Source organism: Cherax quadricarinatus, chromosome 62 (assembly GCF_038502225.1).
Source record: "Cherax quadricarinatus isolate ZL_2023a chromosome 62, ASM3850222v1, whole genome shotgun sequence".
Taxonomy (NCBI): Eukaryota; Metazoa; Arthropoda; class Malacostraca; order Decapoda; family Parastacidae; genus Cherax; species Cherax quadricarinatus.
This window is the reverse complement of record NC_091353.1, coordinates 16,294,663-16,317,737: the sequence shown is the minus strand read 5'-3', so window position 1 is coordinate 16,317,737 and position 23,075 is coordinate 16,294,663. Positions and strand designations below refer to the sequence as shown.

General features: G+C 41.0%; 1 protein-coding gene across 1 annotated transcript; it reads left to right on the top strand.

The window, feature by feature from the left end:
- The first annotated feature begins 5,557 nt into the window (after positions 1 to 5,557).
- Positions 5,558 to 22,491, top strand: LOC138854560 (dynein intermediate chain 2, ciliary-like). Its single transcript, XM_070098515.1, has 4 exons — positions 5,558 to 5,768; positions 17,388 to 17,545; positions 21,507 to 21,677; positions 22,312 to 22,491. The coding sequence occupies exons 1-4, from the start codon at positions 5,558 to 5,560 to the stop codon at positions 22,480 to 22,482; spliced, it is 711 nt and encodes a 236-aa protein (XP_069954616.1). The 3' UTR covers positions 22,483 to 22,491.
- Positions 22,492 to 23,075: the final 584 nt, after the last annotated feature.

Below are 23,075 nucleotides of genomic sequence, written 5' to 3'. Positions count from 1 at the left end.
CCTACGTATGGACTGATGAAGCCACTGTGTGGCGAAACGTTTCCTCAATAAAGATTCCCAAGAGTTGCACATGTGTCTAATTTATCATCAATGCAAGATGGAGCTTAGTCAGCCATTAACGAGTGAGTTTAATGCGTCCATCCTTACCGGTGTTGTGCCAGAGTTGTGGAAGATGGCTAATGTGGTTCCTGTATTCAAATCAGGGGATAAGTCCGTTCTCTCAAATTACCGTCCAATAAGCCTGACATCTATAGTGGGCAAGTTATTGGAATCAATTATAGCTGATATTATTAGAAGTCACCTTGAAGAGCATAACTTGATAAATGAATCTCAGCATGGATTCTCGAGAGGTCGTTCCTGCCTGACAAACTTACTGACATTCTTCAATAGAACATTTGAGGCAGTTGACAGTGATAAGGAATATGATATTGTTTATTTGGATTTTAGTAAAGCCTTCGATAGAGTACCTCACAAGACACTTAAGAAAAGTGGCAGCTCATGGTATAGGAGGTAAAGTTCTAGCATGGATTGAGGCATGGCTTACCAATAGAAAGCAGAGAGTTACCATTAATGGAGTGAAATCTGAATGGGGATTAGTCACTAGTGGCGTTCCACAAGGATCAGTTTTAGGCGCTCTCTTGTTCATAATTTACATTAATGACCTTGATGAAGGGATTACGAGTGACATGAGTAAGTTTGCTGATGATACAAAGATAGGCCGTATAATTCATTCTGAGGAGGATAGCAATGAACTCCAGAAGGATTTGGACAAATTAATGTCCTGGTCTGAAAAGTGACAGATGAAGTTCAATGTCGATAAGTGTAAGGTACTAGCCCTTGGTAATGAAAATAACCCTCGAAGCTATAATCTAGGTGAAGTAGAGCTTGATCATACAGAATGTGAAAAGGACTTGGGAGTCATGGTGAGCAGAAATCTAAAGCCAAGACAGCAGTGCCTTAGTGTGCGCAACAAGGCCAACAGATTAATCTTGGATTTATCTCAAGAAGTATAAGTAACAGAAGTCCAAAATCATTTTACAGCTCTGTACATCACTAGTGAGGCCTCGCTTAGATTATGCTGCTCAGTTTTGGTCCCGTTACTACAGGATGGATATAGACTCATTAGAGAACATACAGAGAAGAATGACTAAAATGATTTACTGTGTAAGGAACCTCCCGTATGAAGATAGACTTAAAACCTTAAATCTCCACTCTCTGGAGAGGCGTAGAATGAGGGGAGATATCATTGAAGTGTATAAGTGGATGACGGGCATAAACAAGGGAGACATTAATAAAGTACTGAGGGTGTCGAACCAGGTAAGAACCAGGAATAATGGATTTAAGAACATAAGAACATAAGAATGTAGGAACACTGCAGAAGGCCTACTGGCCCATACGAGGCAGGTCCTTATCAAAACGACATCTACCTAAAGCTACTCAAGAAATAACTCCCGTACCCCTTGACACCAATCAAACCCAGCCCCTCCCACTCATATATTTGTCCAGTCTCTTCTTAAAGCTACCCAAGGTTCTAACCTCTATCACCCCACTGGGAAGACTGTTCCACGCATCTACAACTCTGTTAGAAAACCAGTACTTACCTATGTCCTTTCTAAATCTAAATTTATCCAACTTAAATCCATTATTCCTGGTTCTTACCTGGTTCGACACCCTCAGTACTTTATTAATGTCTCCCTTGTTTATGCCCGTCATCCACTTATACACTTCAATGATATCTCCCATCATTCTACGCCTCTCCAGAGAGTGGAGATTTAAGGCTTTAAGTCTATCTTCATACGGGAGGTTCCTTACACAGTAAATCATTTTAGTCATTCTTCTCTGTATGTTCTCTAATGAGTCTATGTCCATCCTGTAGTAAGGGGACCAAAACTGAGCAGCATAATCTAAATGAGGCCTCACTAGTGATGTATAGAGCTGTAAAATAACTTTTGGACTTCTGTTACTTATACTTCTTGAGATAAATCCAAGTAATCTGTTGGCCTTGTTGCGCACACTGAGGCACTGCTGTCTTGGCTTTAGATTTCTGCTTACCATGACTCCCAAGTCTTTTTCACATTCTGTATGACCAAGCTCTACTTCACCTAGATTATAGCTTCGAGGGTTATTTTCATTACCAAGGGCAAGTACCTTACACTTATCCACATTAAACTTCATCTGCCATTTCTCAGACCAAGACATTAATTTGTTCAAATCGTCCTGGAGTTCATTGATATCCTCCTCAGAGTGAATTATACGGCCTATCTTTGTATCATCAGCAAACTTACTCATGTCACTAGTAATCCCTTCAAGGTCATTAATGTAAATTATGAACAAGAGAGGGCCTAAAACTGATCCTTGTGGAACGCCACTAGTGACTAATCCCCATTCAGATTTCACTCCATTAATGGTAACTCTCTGCTTTCTATTGGTAAGCCATGCCTCAATCCATGCTAGAACTTTACCTCCTATACCATGAGCTGCCACTTTTCTTAAGAGTCTCTTGTGAGGTACTCTGTCGAAGGCTTTACTAAAATCCAAATAAACAATATCATATTCCTTATCACTGTCAACTGCCTCAAATGTTCTATTGAAGAACGTCAGTAAGTTTGTCAGGCAGGAACGACCTCTCGTGAATCCATGCTGAGATTCATTTATCAAGTTATGCTCTTCAAGGTGACTTCTGAAAATGTCAGCTATAGTTGATTCTAATAACTTGCCCACTATAGATGTCAGGCTTATTGGACAGTAATTTGAAGGAGTGGACTTATCCCCTGATTTGAATATAGGAACCACATTAGCCATCTACCACATCTCTGGCACAACACTGGTAAGGATGGACGCATTGAATACACTCGTTAATGGCTGACTAAGCTCCATCTTGCATTCCTTAAGTACCCTTGAAAACAACTCATCGGGTCCCGGGGACTTATTTTGTTTCAGTTTGTCTATCTGTTTAACAACCATGTCCCTCGTGACAGTAATATTAGTTAACTTAAATTCATCAGGAACTAAATAATTGTTAATTACTGGAATCTCATTTACATCTTCCTGTGTAAAAACTGACAAAAAATAGTCATTAAATAAGGAACACATTTCCAGTTCATTATCCGTCAGCTGTCCATTCCCAGATTTCAGAGGTCCTACTTTTTCCTTCACCTTCGTCCTATACACTTGAAAGAACCCCTTTGGATTAGTCTTTGATTCATTAGCGACTCTAATTTCATAGTCACGTTTAGCCTTTCTAATCGCCTTTTTTACTTCTCTTTTAAGCTGAAAATATTGGTCAGTAAGGTTAACCTCTCCTCTTCTGATGCGCCTATAAATTCCCCTTTTCTCCCCTAATAGATGCTTTAGCCTCCTGTTAACCCATTTGGGATCGTTATTATTAGACCTAATTTCTCTCTGGGGAATGTATATACTCTGGGCACTGTGTACATTATTAAGAAAACAATCATAAAAGCAGATCCCTTCATATTCATAAGTATGATTATCGTCAATAAAATCATTAGCTAGATAACCCCAATCAAGATTAGACAGATGTTCCCTAAGTCCATTATAATCGGCAGAACGAAAATCGGGGATTTTTACTGTATTATCATTATTCTTGCATTCCCAATTAATGCTAAAGGTGATGGATTTGTGATCACTTGCGCCAAGCTCTTCAGTGATCTCCAGATTATTCACGAGTGTTTCCTTATTTGACAAGACTAGGTCTAGCAAATTATTACCCCTGGTAGGTTCAGTTACACTCTGTTTCAGAAAACAGTCCTGAACTGTTTCCATGAAGTCACTGGACTCTAGATTACCTGTCAAAGAATTCCAGTCAATTTGGCTAAAGTTAAAGTCCCCTACTATGACTACGTTACTGTGTCCAGAAGCCCTAACAATTTCGTCCCAAAGAAGTCTCCCTCTATCGTGATCCAAGCCTGGAGGTCGGTATATTACACCTAGAATTAGTTTTTCTTGACCCTCCACGAACTCTACCCAAACAGACTCTGTTACTGCTCCATCTATTTTTATACCTGTTTTTATGCAACAATTAATATTTTCTCGAACATACAATGCAACTCCTCCCCCCTTCCCATTACATCTATCCACATTGAATAACTTAAATCCCTGAATATTACACTCAGCAGTCATATCCCGACTCTTTAAATCATACCACGTTTCAGTTAATGCAATGATATCAAAGTTCCCAGCACATGCTACCAAACGTAGTTCATTAATTTTATTTCTTGCACTTCGACTGTTAGCATAAAATACCATCATATGTTTTTTCTTCTGCACATTTTTCCTATTCATCTTTGTTTTTACACAATTTCTGAAATTATCATTACCCAGAGTTACTACATGACAGTTACTATTAAGATTCTTAATATCAGAGCATAAGTCAATATATCCATACTCATTATTAATCATTTCTAAACCCATACCTCTAACTAATCCTAGTTTAAAGTCCTAAGAACCCCCTCAACTGAGTTAGCAAGAAAACCCACACCTGCCCTGGATAAGTGAACCCCATCCCTGGCATACATGTCATTTCGGCCATAGAAGTTGTCCCAGTTGTCAATGAATGGTACTGCATTATCCTTACAGTGTTTATCCAGCCAACAATTAATACCAATTGCTCTGGACAACCATTCATTACCAACACCTCTTCTTGGCAAAATGCCACATATAACAGGGCGCCCCCCCTTCTTCCTAATCATGTCTATAGCTGTCCTGAACTTTCTAACTAAATCCTCACTTCTACGCTTGCCTACATCATTGCCTCCAGCACTGAGGCAAATAATAGGATTGATCCCATTACCGTTCATGATGTTGTCAAGCCGGCTAACAATGTCCTCCATCCCAGCCCCAGGAAAGCATACCCTTTGTCTCCTACTCCTGTCCTTCAAGCAGAATGCCCTATCCATGTATCTAACCTGGCTATCCCCAACAACAACAATATTCTTACCTTCCTTGTTGTCGTTTGTCGTGACGATCCCAGTAGTAGACTCACATTCGTCGGGTAGCACCGAGAATGCGTTGGAGGTTTCCACGGGAGTTTCCACAGCAGTCTCTTTCTTCTTCATCGTTTCTGGCTTTCCATTCAACATCTCACCAGAAGATATCAGAAACACTGCTGGAACAAGTATAGATGTCTTCAAGAGGAAACTGGACAAGTATTTTCACGAGGTGCCAGATCAACCAGGCTGTGATGGATATGTGGGTTAGCAGGTCTCCAGCAGCAACAGCCTGGTTGACCTAGTAAGCAGCAGACGAGCCTGCCCCATGGCCGGGCTCTGGGAGAACTCTCAGAACTCATCAAGGGTACATCATCCAAGAGTTTCAGAGTGTAAAACTTTATCGCCGATGCTAAAACTATATACCAGTATAAATTTTAAGTTAGCTTTTGTTATATTTTCTTAGCTACATTTTAAATTTGATGATTTTTTTAAATAGAATTTTCTGTGTTGATAAAGGCGAGGAATTTTGCATAATATTTGTTCTTAATAATGGAGTTTGATACTCCTTAACGTTTGGATGATTTTATTTTAAAATAATTATGATTATCATGCAGAATGAGCCTGAAGTGCATATCTACCTGAGTTGCCGGACTGAGCGCGCCCGTACCAACCATGTTGTCTTCAACTCTGTGAGCGGCAAGTACCAGGAACTGGTGGACGTGGACCCCCTCCTACACCTGCTGACTCTGCCATCCAGGGTGGTGCACAAGGAACACGCTCACATACACCGTAAAATATACACCCTCGCTGCCAGTATAGGTTAGACAATAGTGACACTTACAATAACCTAACAATAATAATAAATAAATAAATAAATAAATAATAATAATAATAATAATAATAATAATAATAATAATAATAATAATAATAATAATAATAATAATAATAATATTATTATTATTATTATTATTATTATTTACTACATGTACAAGGTATACAGATCATAAATGACAACAGTGACATACTACTATATAGAAAGCCCCTTGTTATGCTGAGCATTTCAGACAAATTAGGTCAGTTTTGTTCCAGGATGCGACCCACACCAGTCCACTAACACCCAGGTACCTACTTGCTGCTAGGTGAACAGTGATAGCAAGTGTCTTGAAACACGTCCTAATGTTTCTACCCGTACCGGGGAATGAACTAATTCAAAACAAACTCAGCACACTGTGACTGTATTAGGACTGAAGAAGTCACTCGTGGCGAAACGTTTCCTTTAATAAATGTTCGGTATAAGCATATTATTTCTCACCTGTGACCGAAACACAAGAACGAAGGAGCACTGCAATAAGCTTGAACACTGTAGTAAGCCTACTAGCCTATGCTAGGCAAGTCCAACTCACACCCATTCTTATACCCGTCCAACCTATATTTAATACATAAATAGCCCAAACACGGAGACAAACTTTTAACGACGTTTCGATCCGACTTGTACCTACATTTAAAGCTACATAAAGTTCTTACCTCATTGATGCTACCTAATGAGCACATAGTCATAATAACTACAGTGCTCATCACCTGCTCCAAGGTGAAGGATTGATTACCTCAACTTCCGCTGTCTTCTGCATATATTTCTACAGTCTTCAGATCATGTCCATGTATTGTACTGATAAAGCCACTGGAGGGTGAAACGTCTACAAGTTGATAAATTAGATAATGAACCACCAGTATATTTTGAAGTGACTGATCACTTCAAACTCCTCCTGGTCTTCAACCATTCTTCCCTGTATTGGACTGAGGAAGCCACAGGTTGGCGAAACGTTCCCAAAATAAAAGATATTCAAGTGTTGCATAAGTAATAAAGTTGGTAGAATTACCGACAATATGTCAAGTAAAAGGACACAAGTGCAACTAATGTGACATTTATTGTGGCAACGTTTCGCTCTCCAGGAGCTTTATCAAGCTTGATAAAGCTCCTGGAGAGCGAAACGTTGCCACAATAAATGTCACATTAGTTGCACTTGTGTCCTTTTACTTTACATGTTGCATAAGTGTCTAATTTACCATCATTACCACTCAAGAAGACACTTGGGGCGAAAGGTTCCCTTTAATAAATGTCCTAAACTGTTGGTTTAGAAAGACACGTAAGCAAACACTATGACATATTTATTAGAAAACGTTTCGGTCCTGGGACCTTGATCACTTCTAACATACAGAGGTAGAAAGGCATTTTATATATATATATATATATATATATATATATATATATATATATATATATATATATATATATATATATATATATATATATATATATAGGCGTAGAGTGAGGTGTGATGCACGTGACCTGAGGAATGTCATAAGAACTTAAGAACATAAGGAAGTGGTATGGTGATACCGACAAGATGTGGAAAAAGACACTTATGTACAGTTCAGGACATTTATTAAAGGAAACGTTTCGCCACGAGTGGCTTCTTCAGTCCTAATACAGAGAAAACTAAGAAAACATATATATATAGTGGCAGGAGTCAGGTGAGGTGATGCGTGGGTAGAGGTGGTGGTGGTAGTAGTAGTAGTAGTAATGGAACTAAGGAGGTGATGCTAGAGAGGGACCTGCTGGCATCAAGTAACACCAGTTCCCAGGATGGGTAATATCCTCTTGCTTAGTAATTTTGAAATACTGTAACTACCGGATTTTTGCTTTATAGTGTTACTGACAGAAATTAGTGCAGCTTCAATGCATTTTCTCCGTCTTAAGTCGTCTTCTTTAATAACTAGTTTAGCTTCATTGAATTTCATGAGGTGTCCAACATCGTCTCTATGTTGAACACATGCGTTTTTGCAGTCATCATTTCTGCAAGCATTTTTGTGTTCTGCTATCCTAATGTCCAGAGTTCTGGCTGTTTCCCTTACATATACTTTGTCACACCCCCCACATGGTATAGTGTAGATTCCTGCACTTGTGCCAGAATCATGCTTGGGTTTTTGTATCAGGTTCCTAATAGTAGTTGAAGAGCTGGTAGATATTTTAGCCAGTTTTCTGTCAAACATTTTTGAAACATTAGTGGCAACGTTGCTGACCGGTAAAACGATGTAACTTGGAGGCTTTTCTTCAATTTGTCGGTATTGTATTCCATTTTGATGTTCAATTTGATAGGTGTTGGTCTTGCTGAGGATATGTGTCGCACGTTTCCTGCAGTCATGTATGAAGTGTAGGGGAAAGTGTAGTGAACTAAAAGAGTTGGTGATGTATGTACATTCTTCTTCGAGGAACTGCGGACTGGAAATTCTGTAGGCTCTCAGAAAGAAGCCAATAACTACCCCTCTTTTAGTTCTTGTGTCATGGTGAGAGAAGAAATGTAGAAGATCGTTCTTGTAGGTAGGCTTCCCGTAGACTTTAAAAGAAAGTTTGTTTTCCCCTGTGCGTAAGAGAACGTCGAGAAAAGGTAATTGGTTGTCCTTCTCCTCCTCTAGTGTAAATTTAATAGTAGGTTCCAGAGTGTTGATGGTGTTGAGGATGCCCCGTACATCAAAATTTTTGGGTACAATGACCAAAATATCATCTACGTACTGCATCCATGTAACTGAACGAGGGATGTTACTGAGGATCCTTCTTGATTCCAGGTCCTCCATACATAAATTGGCAAGAACTGCACTAAGGGAGGATCCCATGGCTAGTCCGAAGAGTTGTTTGTACTTCTTGTTCTCGAACCTAAAACAGTTATAACGAACACAAAGTTCGACAAGGCTCACAAAATCTTGGCGGGGTACAGGTAACTCTGTATCGTCTTTAATCACCCTGCGAAGAAGATCAATGGCTTGATCAACTGGGACACTGGTGAATAAGGCAGTCACGTCAAAACTTGCAAGCTTCTTATCACTCATGTCGAGATCCCTGATACGGTTAAGGAGGTCACCCGAATGCTTTAGATGAGCCTGACTGATTGTACCCAGGAGCTTTGACAAATATTTCGCCAAAACTCCTGCTAGACTGTGAGGGGCGCTGCCGATTCCAGATGTAATGGGTCTCATAGGCACATTTGGTTTGTGGGTCTTTGGTAAACCATAAAGTCTTGCTGACTTGGGGTTGGTAGGGGTGAGGCGCAAGAGCTTTTTACCTTCTGATTTCCTGAGTATGCTGCGGGTCTTACTGAGAAAAGAATCTGTTTCTTTCTTCCATGCATGTTCGGGGATGGAAACGTATGTGTTGGCGTCGTTCAATAAATCTTGCATCTTACTAACGTAGTCTGTACTGTTGAGGATGACTACTCCTCCTCCTTTGTCCGCTGTGGTGATGAGAATATCATTATTAGTAGCTAAGTTTTTGAGTGCCTGGATGTAGCGACGAGGAATGACTGGACGACTAGGTTCAGAGACTGCAGCTGCAATAAGTCCTTGTATGAAACCTTTGTTAAACTCAGAGTCACCGAAGAAATGGTTTTTGATCACTGTGTCTAACTTGCATTTAGGCTTCCGTATGCCAGTAGCAAACTTGAGACCTAAGCTGAGTGCTTCGGATTCTTTATCACTGAGAACATAAGAAGAAAGGTTATTGATGATGTCAGCTCTACCAATATCTTTCCATTTGCTGTGTTGACAGAGAGAGGAAAGTTTTCTTGAGAGCCGTAGTTTCTGCTGTAGGTTGGCGGTGGTAACTTTGCTTAGGATGTGTTCGGCGGTGCATCTGTCAGGAGCGGGAAGGGAAGTGAGAGCTAGGTGAGCACTATGGAAATAATCTTTGGAGCAAGCTGATAGATCTTCCTTGCACTCTCGTAGGTAGTGGTAAGTAGCAGGAGAGAAGGGATGTTTAGAATCCGTGAGATGGTGTGGAGTGGATCTAGGTGCGACCATTTCTTCTATGCAGTCTTGCAGAAAGAAGGAACGGTTCTTGAAGTTGTGTGCCTTCAAGAGGAGAGAAAGGTAGTCTGTATAAAACGTCCATCACTAGTACGGTGTCTTGACAATGAGGAAGTGGTATGGTGATACCGACAAGATGTGGAAAAGACACTTATGTACAGTTCAGGACATTTATTAAAGGAAACGTTTCGCCACGAGTGGCTTCTTCAGTCCTAATACAGATTGTGATGAATGGTTTGAAAAACCGACAAGTTGAAGATTGAGACACTTATGCAGCATATGGGAATCTTTATTCAGGAAACGTTTCGCCACACAGTGGCTTCATCAGTCCAATACAAAGAGGAAGAGCATTAAAATGGTATAAAATACCGTAAGGAGAGGAGGAGTATGAGGTAATCAGTCCCTCAGCCTGGAGTCGATGTGTTCAGTCCATCAATCTTGTAGAATGTACAGCATAGGGCCGTAGACGTGGCTTATATACTGTAGTGAGGTGACTTGAAGCAGACGGAGGCGGGATCATAGTGGTACCATCCACTAGTCGAAGTAGGTCTTTGTCCAAAGGTTGAACAAGCGTTGAAGAATTCTTTGTAAGAAGATCCCATGATGCTGCAGTGTCTGACAGTTGTGATGAATGGTTTGAAAAACCATTCTGCTTCAAGTCACCTCACTACAGTATATAAGCCACGTCTACGGCCCTATGCTGTACATTCTACAAGATTGATGGACTGAACACATCGACTCCAGGCTGAGGGACTGATTACCTCATACTCCTCCTCTCCTTACGGTATTTTATACCATTTTAATGCTCTTCCTCTTTGTATTGGACTGATGAAGCCACTGTGTGGCGAAACGTTTCCTGAATAAAGATTCCCATATGCTGCATAAGTGTCTCAATCTTCAACTTGTCGGTTTTTCAAACCATTCATCACAACTGTCAGACACTGCAGCATCATGGGATCTTCTTACAAAGAATTCTTCAACGCTTGTTCAACCTTTGGACAAAGACCTACTTCGACTAGTGGATGGTACCTCTATGATCCCGCCTCCGTCTGCTTCAAGTCACCTCACTACAGTATATAAACCACGTCTACGGCCCTATGCTGTACATTCTACAAAATTGATAGACTGAACACATCGACTCCAGGCTGAGGGACTGATTACCTCATACTCCTCCTCTCCTTACGGTATTTTATACCATTTTAATGCTCTTCCTCTTTGTATTGGACTGATGAAGCCACTGTGTGGCGAAACGTTTCCTGAATAAAGATTCCCATATGCTGCATAAGTGTCTCAATCTTCAACTTGTCGGTTTTTCAAACCATTCATCACAACTGTCAGACACTGCAGCATCATGGGATCTTCTTACAAAGAATTCTTCAACGCTTGTTCAACCTTTGGACAAAGACCTACTTCAACTAGTGGATGGTACCACTATGATCCCGCCTCCGTCTGCTTCAAGTCACCTCACTACAGTATATAAGCCACGTCTACGGCCCTATGCTGTACATTCTACAAGATTGATGGACTGAACACATCGACTCCAGGCTGAGGGACTGATTACCTCATACTCCTCCTCTCCTTACGGTATTTTATACCATTTTAATGCTCTTCCTCTTTGTATTGGACTGATGAAGCCACTGTGTGGCGAAACGTTTCCTGAATAAAGATTCCCATATGCTGCATAAGTGTCTCAATCTTCAACTTGTCGGTTTTTCAAACCATTCATCACAACTGTCAGACACTGCAGCATCATGGGATCTTCTTACAAAGAATTCTTCAACGCTTGTTCAACCTTTGGACAAAGACCTACTTCGACTAGTGGATGGTACCACTATGATCCCGCCTCCGTCTGCTTCAAGTCACCTCACTACAGTATATAAGCCACGTCTACGGCCCTATGCTGTACATTCTACAAGATTGATGGACTGAACACATCGACTCCAGGCTGAGGGACTGATTACCTCATACTCCTCCTCTCCTTACGGTATTTTATACCATTTTAATGCTCTTCCTCTTTGTATTGGACTGATGAAGCCACTGTGTGGCGAAACGTTTCCTGAATAAAGATTCCCATATGCTGCATAAGTGTCTCAATCTTCAACTTGTCGGTTTTTCAAACCATTCATCACAACTGTCAGACACTGCAGCATCATGGGATCTTCTTACAAAGAATTCTTCAACGCTTGTTCAACCTTTGGACAAAGACCTACTTCGACTAGTGGATGGTACCACTATGATCCCGCCTCCGTCTGCTTCAAGTCACCTCACTACAGTATATAAGCCACGTCTACGGCCCTATGCTGTACATTCTACAAGATTGATGGACTGAACACATCGACTCCAGGCTGAGGGACTGATTACCTCATACTCCTCCTCTCCTTACGGTATTTTATACCATTTTAATGCTCTTCCTCTTTGTATTGGACTGATGAAGCCACTGTGTGGCGAAACGTTTCCTGAATAAAGATTCCCATATGCTGCATAAGTGTCTCAATCTCTAATACAGATTGTTAGGTAAGACACATATGCAACAGTTAGGTATGAAGAATTGAGACACTTATGCAACACATGGGAATCTTTATTGAAGAAACGTTTCGCCACACAGTGGCTTCATCAGTCCAATACAAAGTAGAAATGGGTAAGGAGAGTAGAAGTATGAGGTAATCAGTCCCTCAACCTGGATTCGATGTGTTCAGTCCATCACTCTTTTAGAAAGTGCAGCATAGGGCCAGAGAGGTGGCTTATATACTGCGGTGAGAAGAGTTCAAGCAGGAGGAGGCGGGATCTTAGTGGGACCTGCCACTAATGTAAGTAGGTCATCGTCCAAAGGTTTGGGCAAGCGTTGAAGTCTTTGTACCAAGATTCCATGATGTTGCAGTGTCTGACAGATGTGATGAATGGTTTTGAAAACCGACAAGTTGAAGAATTGAGACACTTATGCAACACATGGGAATCTTTATTGAAGAAACGTTTCGCCACACAGTGGCTTCATCAGTCCAATACAAAGTAGAAATGGGTAAGGAGAGTAGAAGTATGAGGTAATCAGTCCCTCAACCTGGATACGATGTGTTCAGTCCATCACTCTTTTAGAAAGTGCAGCATAGGGCCAGAGAGGTGGCTTATATACTGCGGTGAGAAGAGTTCAAGCAGGAGGAGGCGGGATCTTAGTGGGACCTGCCACTAATGTAAGTAGGTCATCGTCCAAAGGTTTGGGCAAGCGTTGAAGTCTTTGTACCAAGATTCCATGATGTTGCAGTGTCTGACAGATGTGATGAATGGTTTTGAAAACCGACAAGTTGAAGAATTGAGACACTTATGCAACACATGGGAATCTTTATTGAAGAAACGTTTCGCCACACAGTGGCTTCATCAGTCCAATACAAAGTAGAAATGGGTAAGGAGAGTAGAAGTATGAGGTAATCAGTCCCTCAACCTGGATTCGATGTGTTCAGTCCATCACTCTTTTAGAAAGTGCAGCATAGGGCCAGAGAGGTGGCTTATATACTGCGGTGAGAAGAGTTCAAGCAGGAGGAGGCGGGATCTTAGTGGGACCTGCCACTAATGTAAGTAGGTCATCGTCCAAAGGTTTGGGCAAGCGTTGAAGTCTTTGTACCAAGATTCCATGATGTTGCAGTGTCTGACAGATGTGATGAATGGTTTTGAAAACCGACAAGTTGAAGAATTGAGACACTTATGCAACACATGGGAATCTTTATTGAAGAAACGTTTCGCCACACAGTGGCTTCATCAGTCCAATACAAAGTAGAAATGGGTAAGGAGAGTAGAAGTATGAGGTAATCAGTCCCTCAACCTGGATTCGATGTGTTCAGTCCATCACTCTTGTAGTAAGACACTGCAACATCATGGAATCTTGGTACAAAGACTTCAACGCTTGCCCAAACCTTTGGACGATAACCTACTTACATTAGTGGCAGGTCCCACTAAGATCCCGCCTCCTCCTGCTTGAACTCTTCTCACCGCAGTATATAAGCCACCTCTCTGGCCCTATGCTGCACTTTCTAAAAGAGTGATGGACTGAACACATCGAATCCAGGTTGAGGGACTGATTACCTCATACTTCTACTCTCCTTACCCATTTCTACTTTGTATTGGACTGATGAAGCCACTGTGTGGCGAAACGTTTCTTCAATAAAGATTCCCATGTGTTGCATAAGTGTCTCAATTCTTCAACTTGTCGGTTTTCAAAACCATTCATCACAACAGTTAGGTATCTTTATTTCGAAACGTTTCGCCTACACAGTAGGCTTCTTCAGTCGAGTACAGAAAAGTTGATAGAAGCAGAAGATACTTGAAGACGATGTAATCAGTCCATCACCCTTAAAGTTTTGAGGTGGTCAGTCCCTCAGTCTGGAGAAGAGCATTGTTCCGTTGTCTGAAACAATATGAAGTTGAAGTGACAGGATGGAGCCTTTTTATAGTGCCAGGAGGTGAGACGTAGGTTGCGTTGGGAGGGCAGGTCCCTCTCAAACCCAGCCGTTCTCACTAGTAGAGATTGTCGAAGTTGATGGTCTGTACCAAGATACCCTTGTGTTGCAGTGTCTGACAGAATGAACATTAAAATGGTATAAAATACCGACAGATTGTTAGGTAAGACACATATGCAACAGTTAGGTATCTTTATTTCGAAACGTTTCGCCTACACAGTAGGCTTCTTCAGTCGAGTACAGAAAAGTTGATAGAAGCAGAAGATACTTGAAGACGATGTAATCAGTCCATCACCCTTAAAGTTTTGAGGTGGTCAGTCCCTCAGTCTGGAGAAGAGCATTGTTCCGTTGTCTGAAACAATATGAAGTTGAAGTGACAGGATGGAGCCTTTTTATAGTGCCAGGAGGTGAGACGTAGGTTGCGTTGGGAGGGCAGGTCCCTCTCAAACCCAGCCGTTCTCACTAGTAGAGATTGTCGAAGTTGATGGTCTGTACCAAGATACCCTTGTGTTGCAGTGTCTGACAGAATGAACATTAAAATGGTATAAAATACCGACATATTGTTAGGTAAGACACATATGCAACAGTTAGGTATCTTTATTTCGAAACGTTTCGCCTACACAGTAGGCTTCTTCAGTCGAGTACAGAAAAGTTGATAGAAGCAGAAGATACTTGAAGACGATGTAATTTTAATGTTCATTCTGTCAGACACTGCAACACAAGGGTATCTTGGTACAGACCATCAACTTCGACAACCTCTACTAGTGAGAACGGCTGTGTTTGAGAGGGACCTGCCCTCCCAAAGCAACCTACGTCTCACCTCCTGGCACTATATAAGCTCCATCCTGTCACTTCAACTTCATATTGTTTCAGACAACGGAACAATGCTCTTCTCCAGACTGAGGGACTGACCACCTCAAAACTTTAAGGGTGATGGACTGATTACATCGTCTTCAAGTATCTTCTGCTTCTATCAACTTTTCTGTACTCGACTGAAGAAGCCTACTGTGTAGGCGAAACGTTTCAAATTAAAGATACCTAACTGTTGCATATGTGTCTTACCTAACAATCTGTCGGTATTTTATACCATTTTAATGTTCATTCTGTCAGACACTGCAACACAAGGGTATCTTGGTACAGACCATCAACTTCGATAACCTCTACTAGTGAGAACGGCTGTGTTTGAGAGGGACCTGCCCTCCCAAAGCAACCTACGTCTCACCTCCTGGCACTATATAAGCTCCATCCTGTCACTTCAACTTCATATTGTTTCAGACAACGGAACAATGCTCTTCTCCAGACTGAGGGACTGACCACCTCAAAACTTTAAGGGTGATGGACTGATTACATCGTCTTCAAGTATCTTCTGCTTCTATCAACTTTTCTGTACTCGACTGAAGAAGCCTACTGTGTAGGCGAAACGTTTCGAAATAAAGATACCTAACTGTTGCATATGTGTCTTACCTAACAATCTGTCGGTATTTTATACCATTTTAATGTTCATTCCAGTCCACAGTTCCTCGAAGAAGAATGGACATACATCACCAACTCTTTTAGTTCACTACACTTTCCCCTACACTTCATACGTGACTGCAGGAAACGTGCGACACATATCCTCAGCAAGACCAACACCTATCAAATTGAAGAAAAGCCTCCAAGTTACATCGTTTTACCGGTCAGCAACGTTGCCACTAATGTTTCAAAAATGTTTGACAGAAAACTGGCTAAAATATCTACCAGCTCTTCAACTACTATTAGGAACCTGATACAAAAACCCAAGCATGATTCTGGCACAAGTGCAGGAATCTACACTATACCATGTGGGGGGTGTGACAAAGTATATGTAGGGGAAACAGCCAGAACTCTGGACATTAGGATAGCAGAACACAAAAATGCTTGCAGAAATGATGACCGCAAAAACGCATGTGTACAACATAAAGACGATGTTGGACACCTCATGAAATTCAATGAAGCTAAACTAGTTATTAAAGAAGACGACTTAAGACGGAGAAAATGCATTGAAGCTGCACTAATTTCTGTCAGTAACACTATAAAGCAAAAATCCGGTAGTTACAGTATTTCAAAATTACTAAGCAAGAGGATATTACCCATCCTGGGAACTGGTGTTACTTGATGCCAGCAGGTCCCTCTCTAGCCTCACCTCCTTAGTTCCATTACTACTACTACTACTACTACTACTACTACTACTACTACTACTACTACTACTACTACTACTACTACTACTACTACTACTACTACTACCACTACCACCTCTACCCACGCATCACCTTACCTGACTCCTGCCACTATATATATATATATATGTTTTCTTAGTTTTCTCTGTATTAGGACTGAAGAAGCCACTCGTGGGGAAACGTTTCCTTTAATAAATGTCCTGAACTGTACATAAGTGTCTTTTTCCACATAAGAACATAAGAATGGAGGAGCACTGTAGGCCTACTGACCCATGCGAGGCAGGTCCTTATCAAAACAACCTCTGCCTATGATGAGGACGGGTAGACGATGAAATCACGTGACTCCTGTGTTGTTGGGTTGGTGCTGCTTAAGTATCATGTATGCCAATGTTTTTGAAATTTTGTAGTTTCCAGTGTTGCGTTCTATAGTGGCCGTGACGGCGATTAGTGAGGCTTTATTACCAAGGTTTATACCGTCCTAACTCAAGAAATCGTAATGACCGCGGGTTCAATCCCGGCCGGGGGTATGGTTTTTTTATACCGTCCTAAACTGTACACAAGGGTTTTTTTCCACGTTTCGCTCCTGAACAGCGAAACGTTGTCACAATAAAATGTCACATTAGTTACACTTGTGTCCTTTTACCGTGTTTGTGGGTATATAATTTGTATTATACATTAATGTATATATTTAAATGTACTATTTAAGCACATATTATTTGTGTTGCTCTAATCTGTAATGATGGTCATAGTTTAATAATAATTTAATTTTTCATCTATATGGCATAGGCCTGTGATTCTTATTTTTTTTTTTCACTCGAGTGCCTCCCCTGCGACCAGGTTATTTCATTCATAAGAATGGTGGAACACTGCAACAGGCTTACTGGCCCATACTTGGAAGGTCTCTTAAAAGTAAGAATATGTACGTTCATGTTCATTTGCAGACCCAGATCTCAAGGATCTGATGGAGGACTCACGTAGAGAGATGGAGAAGTTGTACTCAGGTCTGGTATCCGAGGAGGAGGTCGCCAGGTTAGACTGCCAGCCTAACCCTTTCAATTTCAGCGAGAGAGTCTCCCAGACCACTAAACTCCTGGCCAAGGTAAACACGACTTCCAAGACAGCTGCAGCATATCATATTGTGTTTCATTCGGAAAATCCTCTAATTCTTCTTAGTCTTTTCATTCGTTGTCTGATTTACTGTGTGTCTGTACTTATATTTCCCTTTCCAATGTTAGGTAAAAGGACACAAGTGCAACTAATGTGTTCTTTTACTTAACATACTGTCGGTAATACTACCAACATTACAATTCCCTTTCCATTCCCGCTTCCACAACCAAACTCAAATTTTAGCGCGATGACGTTTCTGACTCATGGAATTTCATTTATGAATTTTGTAATCTTAAGGTTATTTAATATGAAGACAACAAGTATTGCTGGATAACCATCCCTTTTTTCTCGCTGTTTCCTTCACATTTTTACTTATGTTTTGCTCATCATCAAAAACCATCATGATGTAGATGAATGGTTCAGAGAACCAACAAGTTGATAAATTAGACACATGTGCAACACTTGGGTATTTTTAGTGAGGAAACGTTTCGCCACACAGTGGCTTCATCAGTCTATACAAAGGGGAATGGTGAAGAACAGGAGGAGTTTGAGGTAATCAGTCCCTCAGCCTTGAGTCGATGTAATTAGTCCATCAATCTTGAAAAGAATACAGCATATGTGCGATGAAGTGGCTTATATACTGTAGGCAGGTGAGATGCAGCAGTCAAGCCCATTATGATCCTCTTTAAGTCACTTCTTCTATCTAGGCTGGAATACTGCTGTAAACTAACAGCCTCGTTCAAGACAGGCGAAATTGCAGATCTAGAGAATGTATAGAGAACCTTCACTGCATGTATTACTTCAGTCAAGCACCTTAATTACTAGGTAGGTTTGAGTCACTTGGCCTGTACTCACCGGAGTGCAGGCGAGAAAGATACATTATAATCTACACCAGGAAAATCCTAGAGGGACTGATCTCAAATCTGCACAAAGAAATCATTCACTACAAAATCATTCATTTTACTTTGGTTGTTCTTGCTCTCTCCACTAACATTTTCAGTAGAAGTATTACCATCCTCTTCTCGTTATGCTTGTTGACCCACCAGACATTACTGTTCCTGAGTTTTAATCCCTGGCCTCTCTAGATTTCAGATTCATCAATTTCTTGGAACTTCCCGGAGAAACAGTACAAAATACCGACACGGTGAATAGAGAGACAAATGCTGTGTAATGAGATATTTTATTCACATTTCTTCCCCTCGCAGTAGATTTTTTCGTGTCATGAAAAGTTGCCAGCACAGAATCTTATTCGCGTCCCTGGACCCATTATGTACCTCTGTAATCTTTTGACTGCCGCCCACAGGGGCGGTAGTCAGGGTGCATAATAAACATATTAAACTAAACTAACTTATTCGCGCTGGGTTACCTCATGGGCAAGACCCGGGCCAGGACTATGCCGGCGAATCAAACAAGAATCTCATTACAGTGCATTTTGTGTCGGTTTCCTTATAACTCTATCGGTTCCCTTTCCGTTAAACCACCACTCCATATTACCCCTTCTCTTTTTATCCTCACTATCTGATACCCCTCAAGGAGTCTACAGTTATTATTCTCGTGAGGTTTGTCTCCGTGATTGCTATGACAGCAAGACTTTCCCTTATAATTTCTTTTAGTACCCCATTCTTGTCTGAATATCTCCATTTATGCATCAGTACTGAATGAAGACCCTGTACTGGAATTTGTGGAGCTGTAGAAATATTTTATATCTACAACACAACCAGAAATATATTTACAAGAAGTGGTAAACCCTTGTGGGTTAATCCTTCGCCAACAGGCAAATGGTTAGTAGACAACAAACTATCGTTACACCTCGGGAAAACTGAAGCCTTACTCTTTGGCACGAAACATAAACTGAGAAGGGTAAATAATTTTAATGTCCAGTGTAATGGGGAGCCCATCACTTCAGTTTCCTCAGTAAGATATCTGGGAATCCCCTTTGACCCATGTATGTCAGGAGAACTGATAGGGAACAGTGTAGTAAAGAAAGCGAATGTCAGACTGAAGTTCCTCTACAGACAAGCAGAGTGTCTACCTACTGAGGCTCGCAGGACACTATGTCTAGCCCTTATACAATGTAATATGGACTACGCTTGCTCTTCATGGTACTCTGTCTTGACAAAAAAACTGAATGATAAACTACAAATCAGCCAGAACAAAATTGTAAGATTCATCCTGGAGCTGGGACCAAGAGAACATGTAGGCCAGGATGAATTACAATAATTGGATGTGATGAATGTTGAAGACAGAGTAAAACAACTGAACTTAAATTAAGTTTATAAAATTGTTCAGTGTCCAGAATATCTTGCTGTCAATTTTGTCAAGGTTGGGAACCAAAGCAATCATAGTACTAGGGGGAGATAACACAACTTTAAATACCCACAGTCATTGGCCAGGCTTTAAACACCTTTTATTGTACAGCAATAAAGGAATGGAACAGACTACCCGCACATGTCAAAGCCAGTCATAGCATGAACCAGTTCAAGAAGACTGCCAAAAGGTGTCTGATGAATGTAGCTACAGAAAGGGAGGGGAATGATTTTTTATTTTTTTTAGCTAACACACATGTAAATGTAAATAACTCATTTTACCTTATTCCTAATATATGTCCTTTATAATATAATAACAAGATATTATCTCCTTCACAGTATAATAATAAGGTATTAAAAGGACCCCAATGGAAATAGGTCACTTTGTCTGACTTTTTTGGGTTATCCCAGGTTCTCTACACATATGCTGCTATGTATGATAATCTATGTAACTGTATTTGTGTTAACCTGAATAAAATTACTTAGTTAATACAACCAAGCTGGTGGGGAGAGGGAGGGTAATATGGAATGGTAGTGTATTTTACTTTGAATGCTCTGTGCACATCTTTCTTCATCAGCCTCCTGTGTGTAACTTTATCGAAGGCAATAATGAAGTCCATATACATAATGTTGAGATTCGGTGATCAATTTATATTTCTCAAGGTGACTTCGAATTGCTTTGACAACTATTGACTTCATCAACTTTCCCACATAATTCGCTTTGTAGATAGCTATCTGTTTTTCTATTTTCCACCCATCCTGTACTATACCAGTTTGTAGAAATTTGTTGAAAAATCTAATGCTTTCCAAGTTCTTTACTTTCCTTTGCAACCCTTGAGAGCAGTTCATCAGGGCCTGTTGATTTGTTTGATTTTTTTCTATCTGTCTGAGAACCATATCACCGGAGTTTACCTACCTGGAGTGACCAGACCTGGTGGATCAGGGCTTGATCAACCAAGTTATTACTGCTGGCCGTTAGTAGTCCAACGTAGGAATCAAGAGCCCTGCTGGTCAGGAACTAACTTAGGAACTTATTCAGTTCCTTGTGAATGCTCCACAGGATAATCACCTGTAGATCATGTGGATCGTGTCAACTAGTTTGACCTATCAGGTCAAACTAGTTGACTCCACATAGATAATCCATCAGTCCCACAAAATCAGCTGCATATTTACTTGCCTAACGCATTCTTTAAAGTTACCTCAAGTTCTCGCCTCATTAACGCTATTACCAAACTCGTGTTTCCCTACATCCTTAATAAATCTAATTTTTTTTCAGGCTGAACCCATTGCTGTGAGTTCTGTCTTGTTAGACATTTTTTCACACATTATTTATATCCCCTTTATTTATTCCTATCTTCCATTTGTATACTTCAATCATATACCCTCTAATTCTACGTCTTTCCAGAGTCCAAATTCAGTGCTTTCAGTCTGTCCTCACAGGAAAGATTTCTGATACACGAGATCAACTTTCATCCTTTGTATGTTTCCCAGCGCATTTATGTGTATTCTGTAACATGGAGACCAGAATTATGCAGCACAATCTAAATGAGGCCTCACCAAGGATATATAAAGTTGAAGCATAACCTGAGAAATCCTGTATATGTATACTCTTGATAACTACTCCTGATTTCCATCTGTACACTTCAGGAGGTAGCGTCTCAGACGAACCCACCGCCCAGCACCAGGTTCTCCGACACCGTGGGCTTCAATGCCATCTACAGAGCCTACACTAGGGACCAACAGGCGGCTCAGCGGCGCCAGCAGGAGTGGGACCAGGAGAGGGATCGCAAGGAGAGGGACAGGACCATCAAGAAGCGGGTGTGTAGTTGTCAGTGACGATTAAGCAATCGTCCCCACGGTTAGGTTTGGTAAGGTTTGTCAGGAAACAGGACAAGTGTTTCCTGAGGAAGGTTTTCGTCATATGATGACCCGCAGCTGGAGCTTTGGTCATGTGACCGAGGCCTTCCACTGGCTTACCAGTCCACCCCTTTAAAAATTACGGTTATTATTGTAACCATTTCTATCAATATATAACCACAGCTGACGTCATAAGCCGTCTAGCACTGTACGCGTCTATGACGTCAGCCGCGGAGACGTGACTAACAATGTCGGACAAAGGAACAGACATGAGCAACAGTTGGATATCATTACTGTTGAAACGTGTCACTTACACAGTAGGATTCTTTAGTCAAATAGAAGAGACAACAGCAGTAATGACGAGGTAAACATGATATGAAGAAATAGCTTGAAGGTAGTCAGGTCCTCAGCTTGGAGAAGAGTTCAGCTCCTGAAATTGCTGTCTCCTGCATTCAACTGGAGAAGTCACATTGAGTTTTTTTTTTACCTACAGTGAGGGTCCACTGTAGATAAAACCATGGAGTAAAATAGCGATTTTTCAAATTAGCACTTATGATCTCTCACCACAGCCTAGCTAATGGTAAGGTCGTTGCAGGTCCTGGACCCCATCGTCCTGATAGGTGAGAGTCGTGACCAACAACAGCAGCAGCAGCAGCAGCAGATGCACGACCCCCTGCTGCTTCTGCTGCCAGGATTGGGCAGGGTGGCCAGGGTGATGGAAAGGATGGTTACACAAAACATATATGACGACATTTCCCAAGGTTAGTTAGACAGATTTCTAAGACTTGTTAAATTTTTATCGGTTTCTATCACTGGTTGATGGTTAACGAGGTTTGAAGCTCATCAGCTAAACGAGGGTTAAGACTGCACCAGTCTATTCACCACCAGTCAACGATACGTTTAATGCCTTAAATATGTATTAAAATTAACTCAAGTGTAAACATACCAAGAGAGAGAGAGAGAGAGAGAGAGAGAGACGCACTGACGGAAACAGACAAGGAATGTGGTGTGAAGAATTAAAGTTTGATTCGAGGAAGGGGTTACTTCAAGTCCATGGATGAAGAGCCCTCACCAGCATCTTGGCACCCCTCTAGTTAATGGCTAACTACGCATATATGTGTTTGTTTACCTCCAGCCTATCGTTTCAAATATTTAAAGAAACATCTTGGCTCCTTTCTGTGTTTGTATCAGAGCTTCTGTTATCAATTATATCTAGTGTCGTGATGAACTAGATCACCAATGAATTCCTAGTATCTCAATTGTAACTCACAACTGAAGGACCCGGATTCGATCCTGGCACATGCGGAAACTCTGGATGTGTTTCCTTACACTTGTTGACGCCGTTTACTTAGCCGTAAG

What these genes read in the sequence shown, in the direction of transcription:
- LOC138854560 (XM_070098515.1), top strand. Translation starts at nt 5,558, where the DNA reads ATGCAGAATGAGCCTGAAGTGCATATCTACCTGAGTTGCCGGACTGAG. An exon ending in CCACTAAACTCCTGGCCAAG is followed by an intron (nt 17,546 to 21,506) that starts GTAAACACGACT and finishes TGTACACTTCAG; the next exon opens with GAGGTAGCGTCTCAGACGAA. An exon ending in ACAGGACCATCAAGAAGCGG is followed by an intron (nt 21,678 to 22,311) that starts GTGTGTAGTTGT and finishes AGGTCGTTGCAG; the next exon opens with GTCCTGGACCCCATCGTCCT.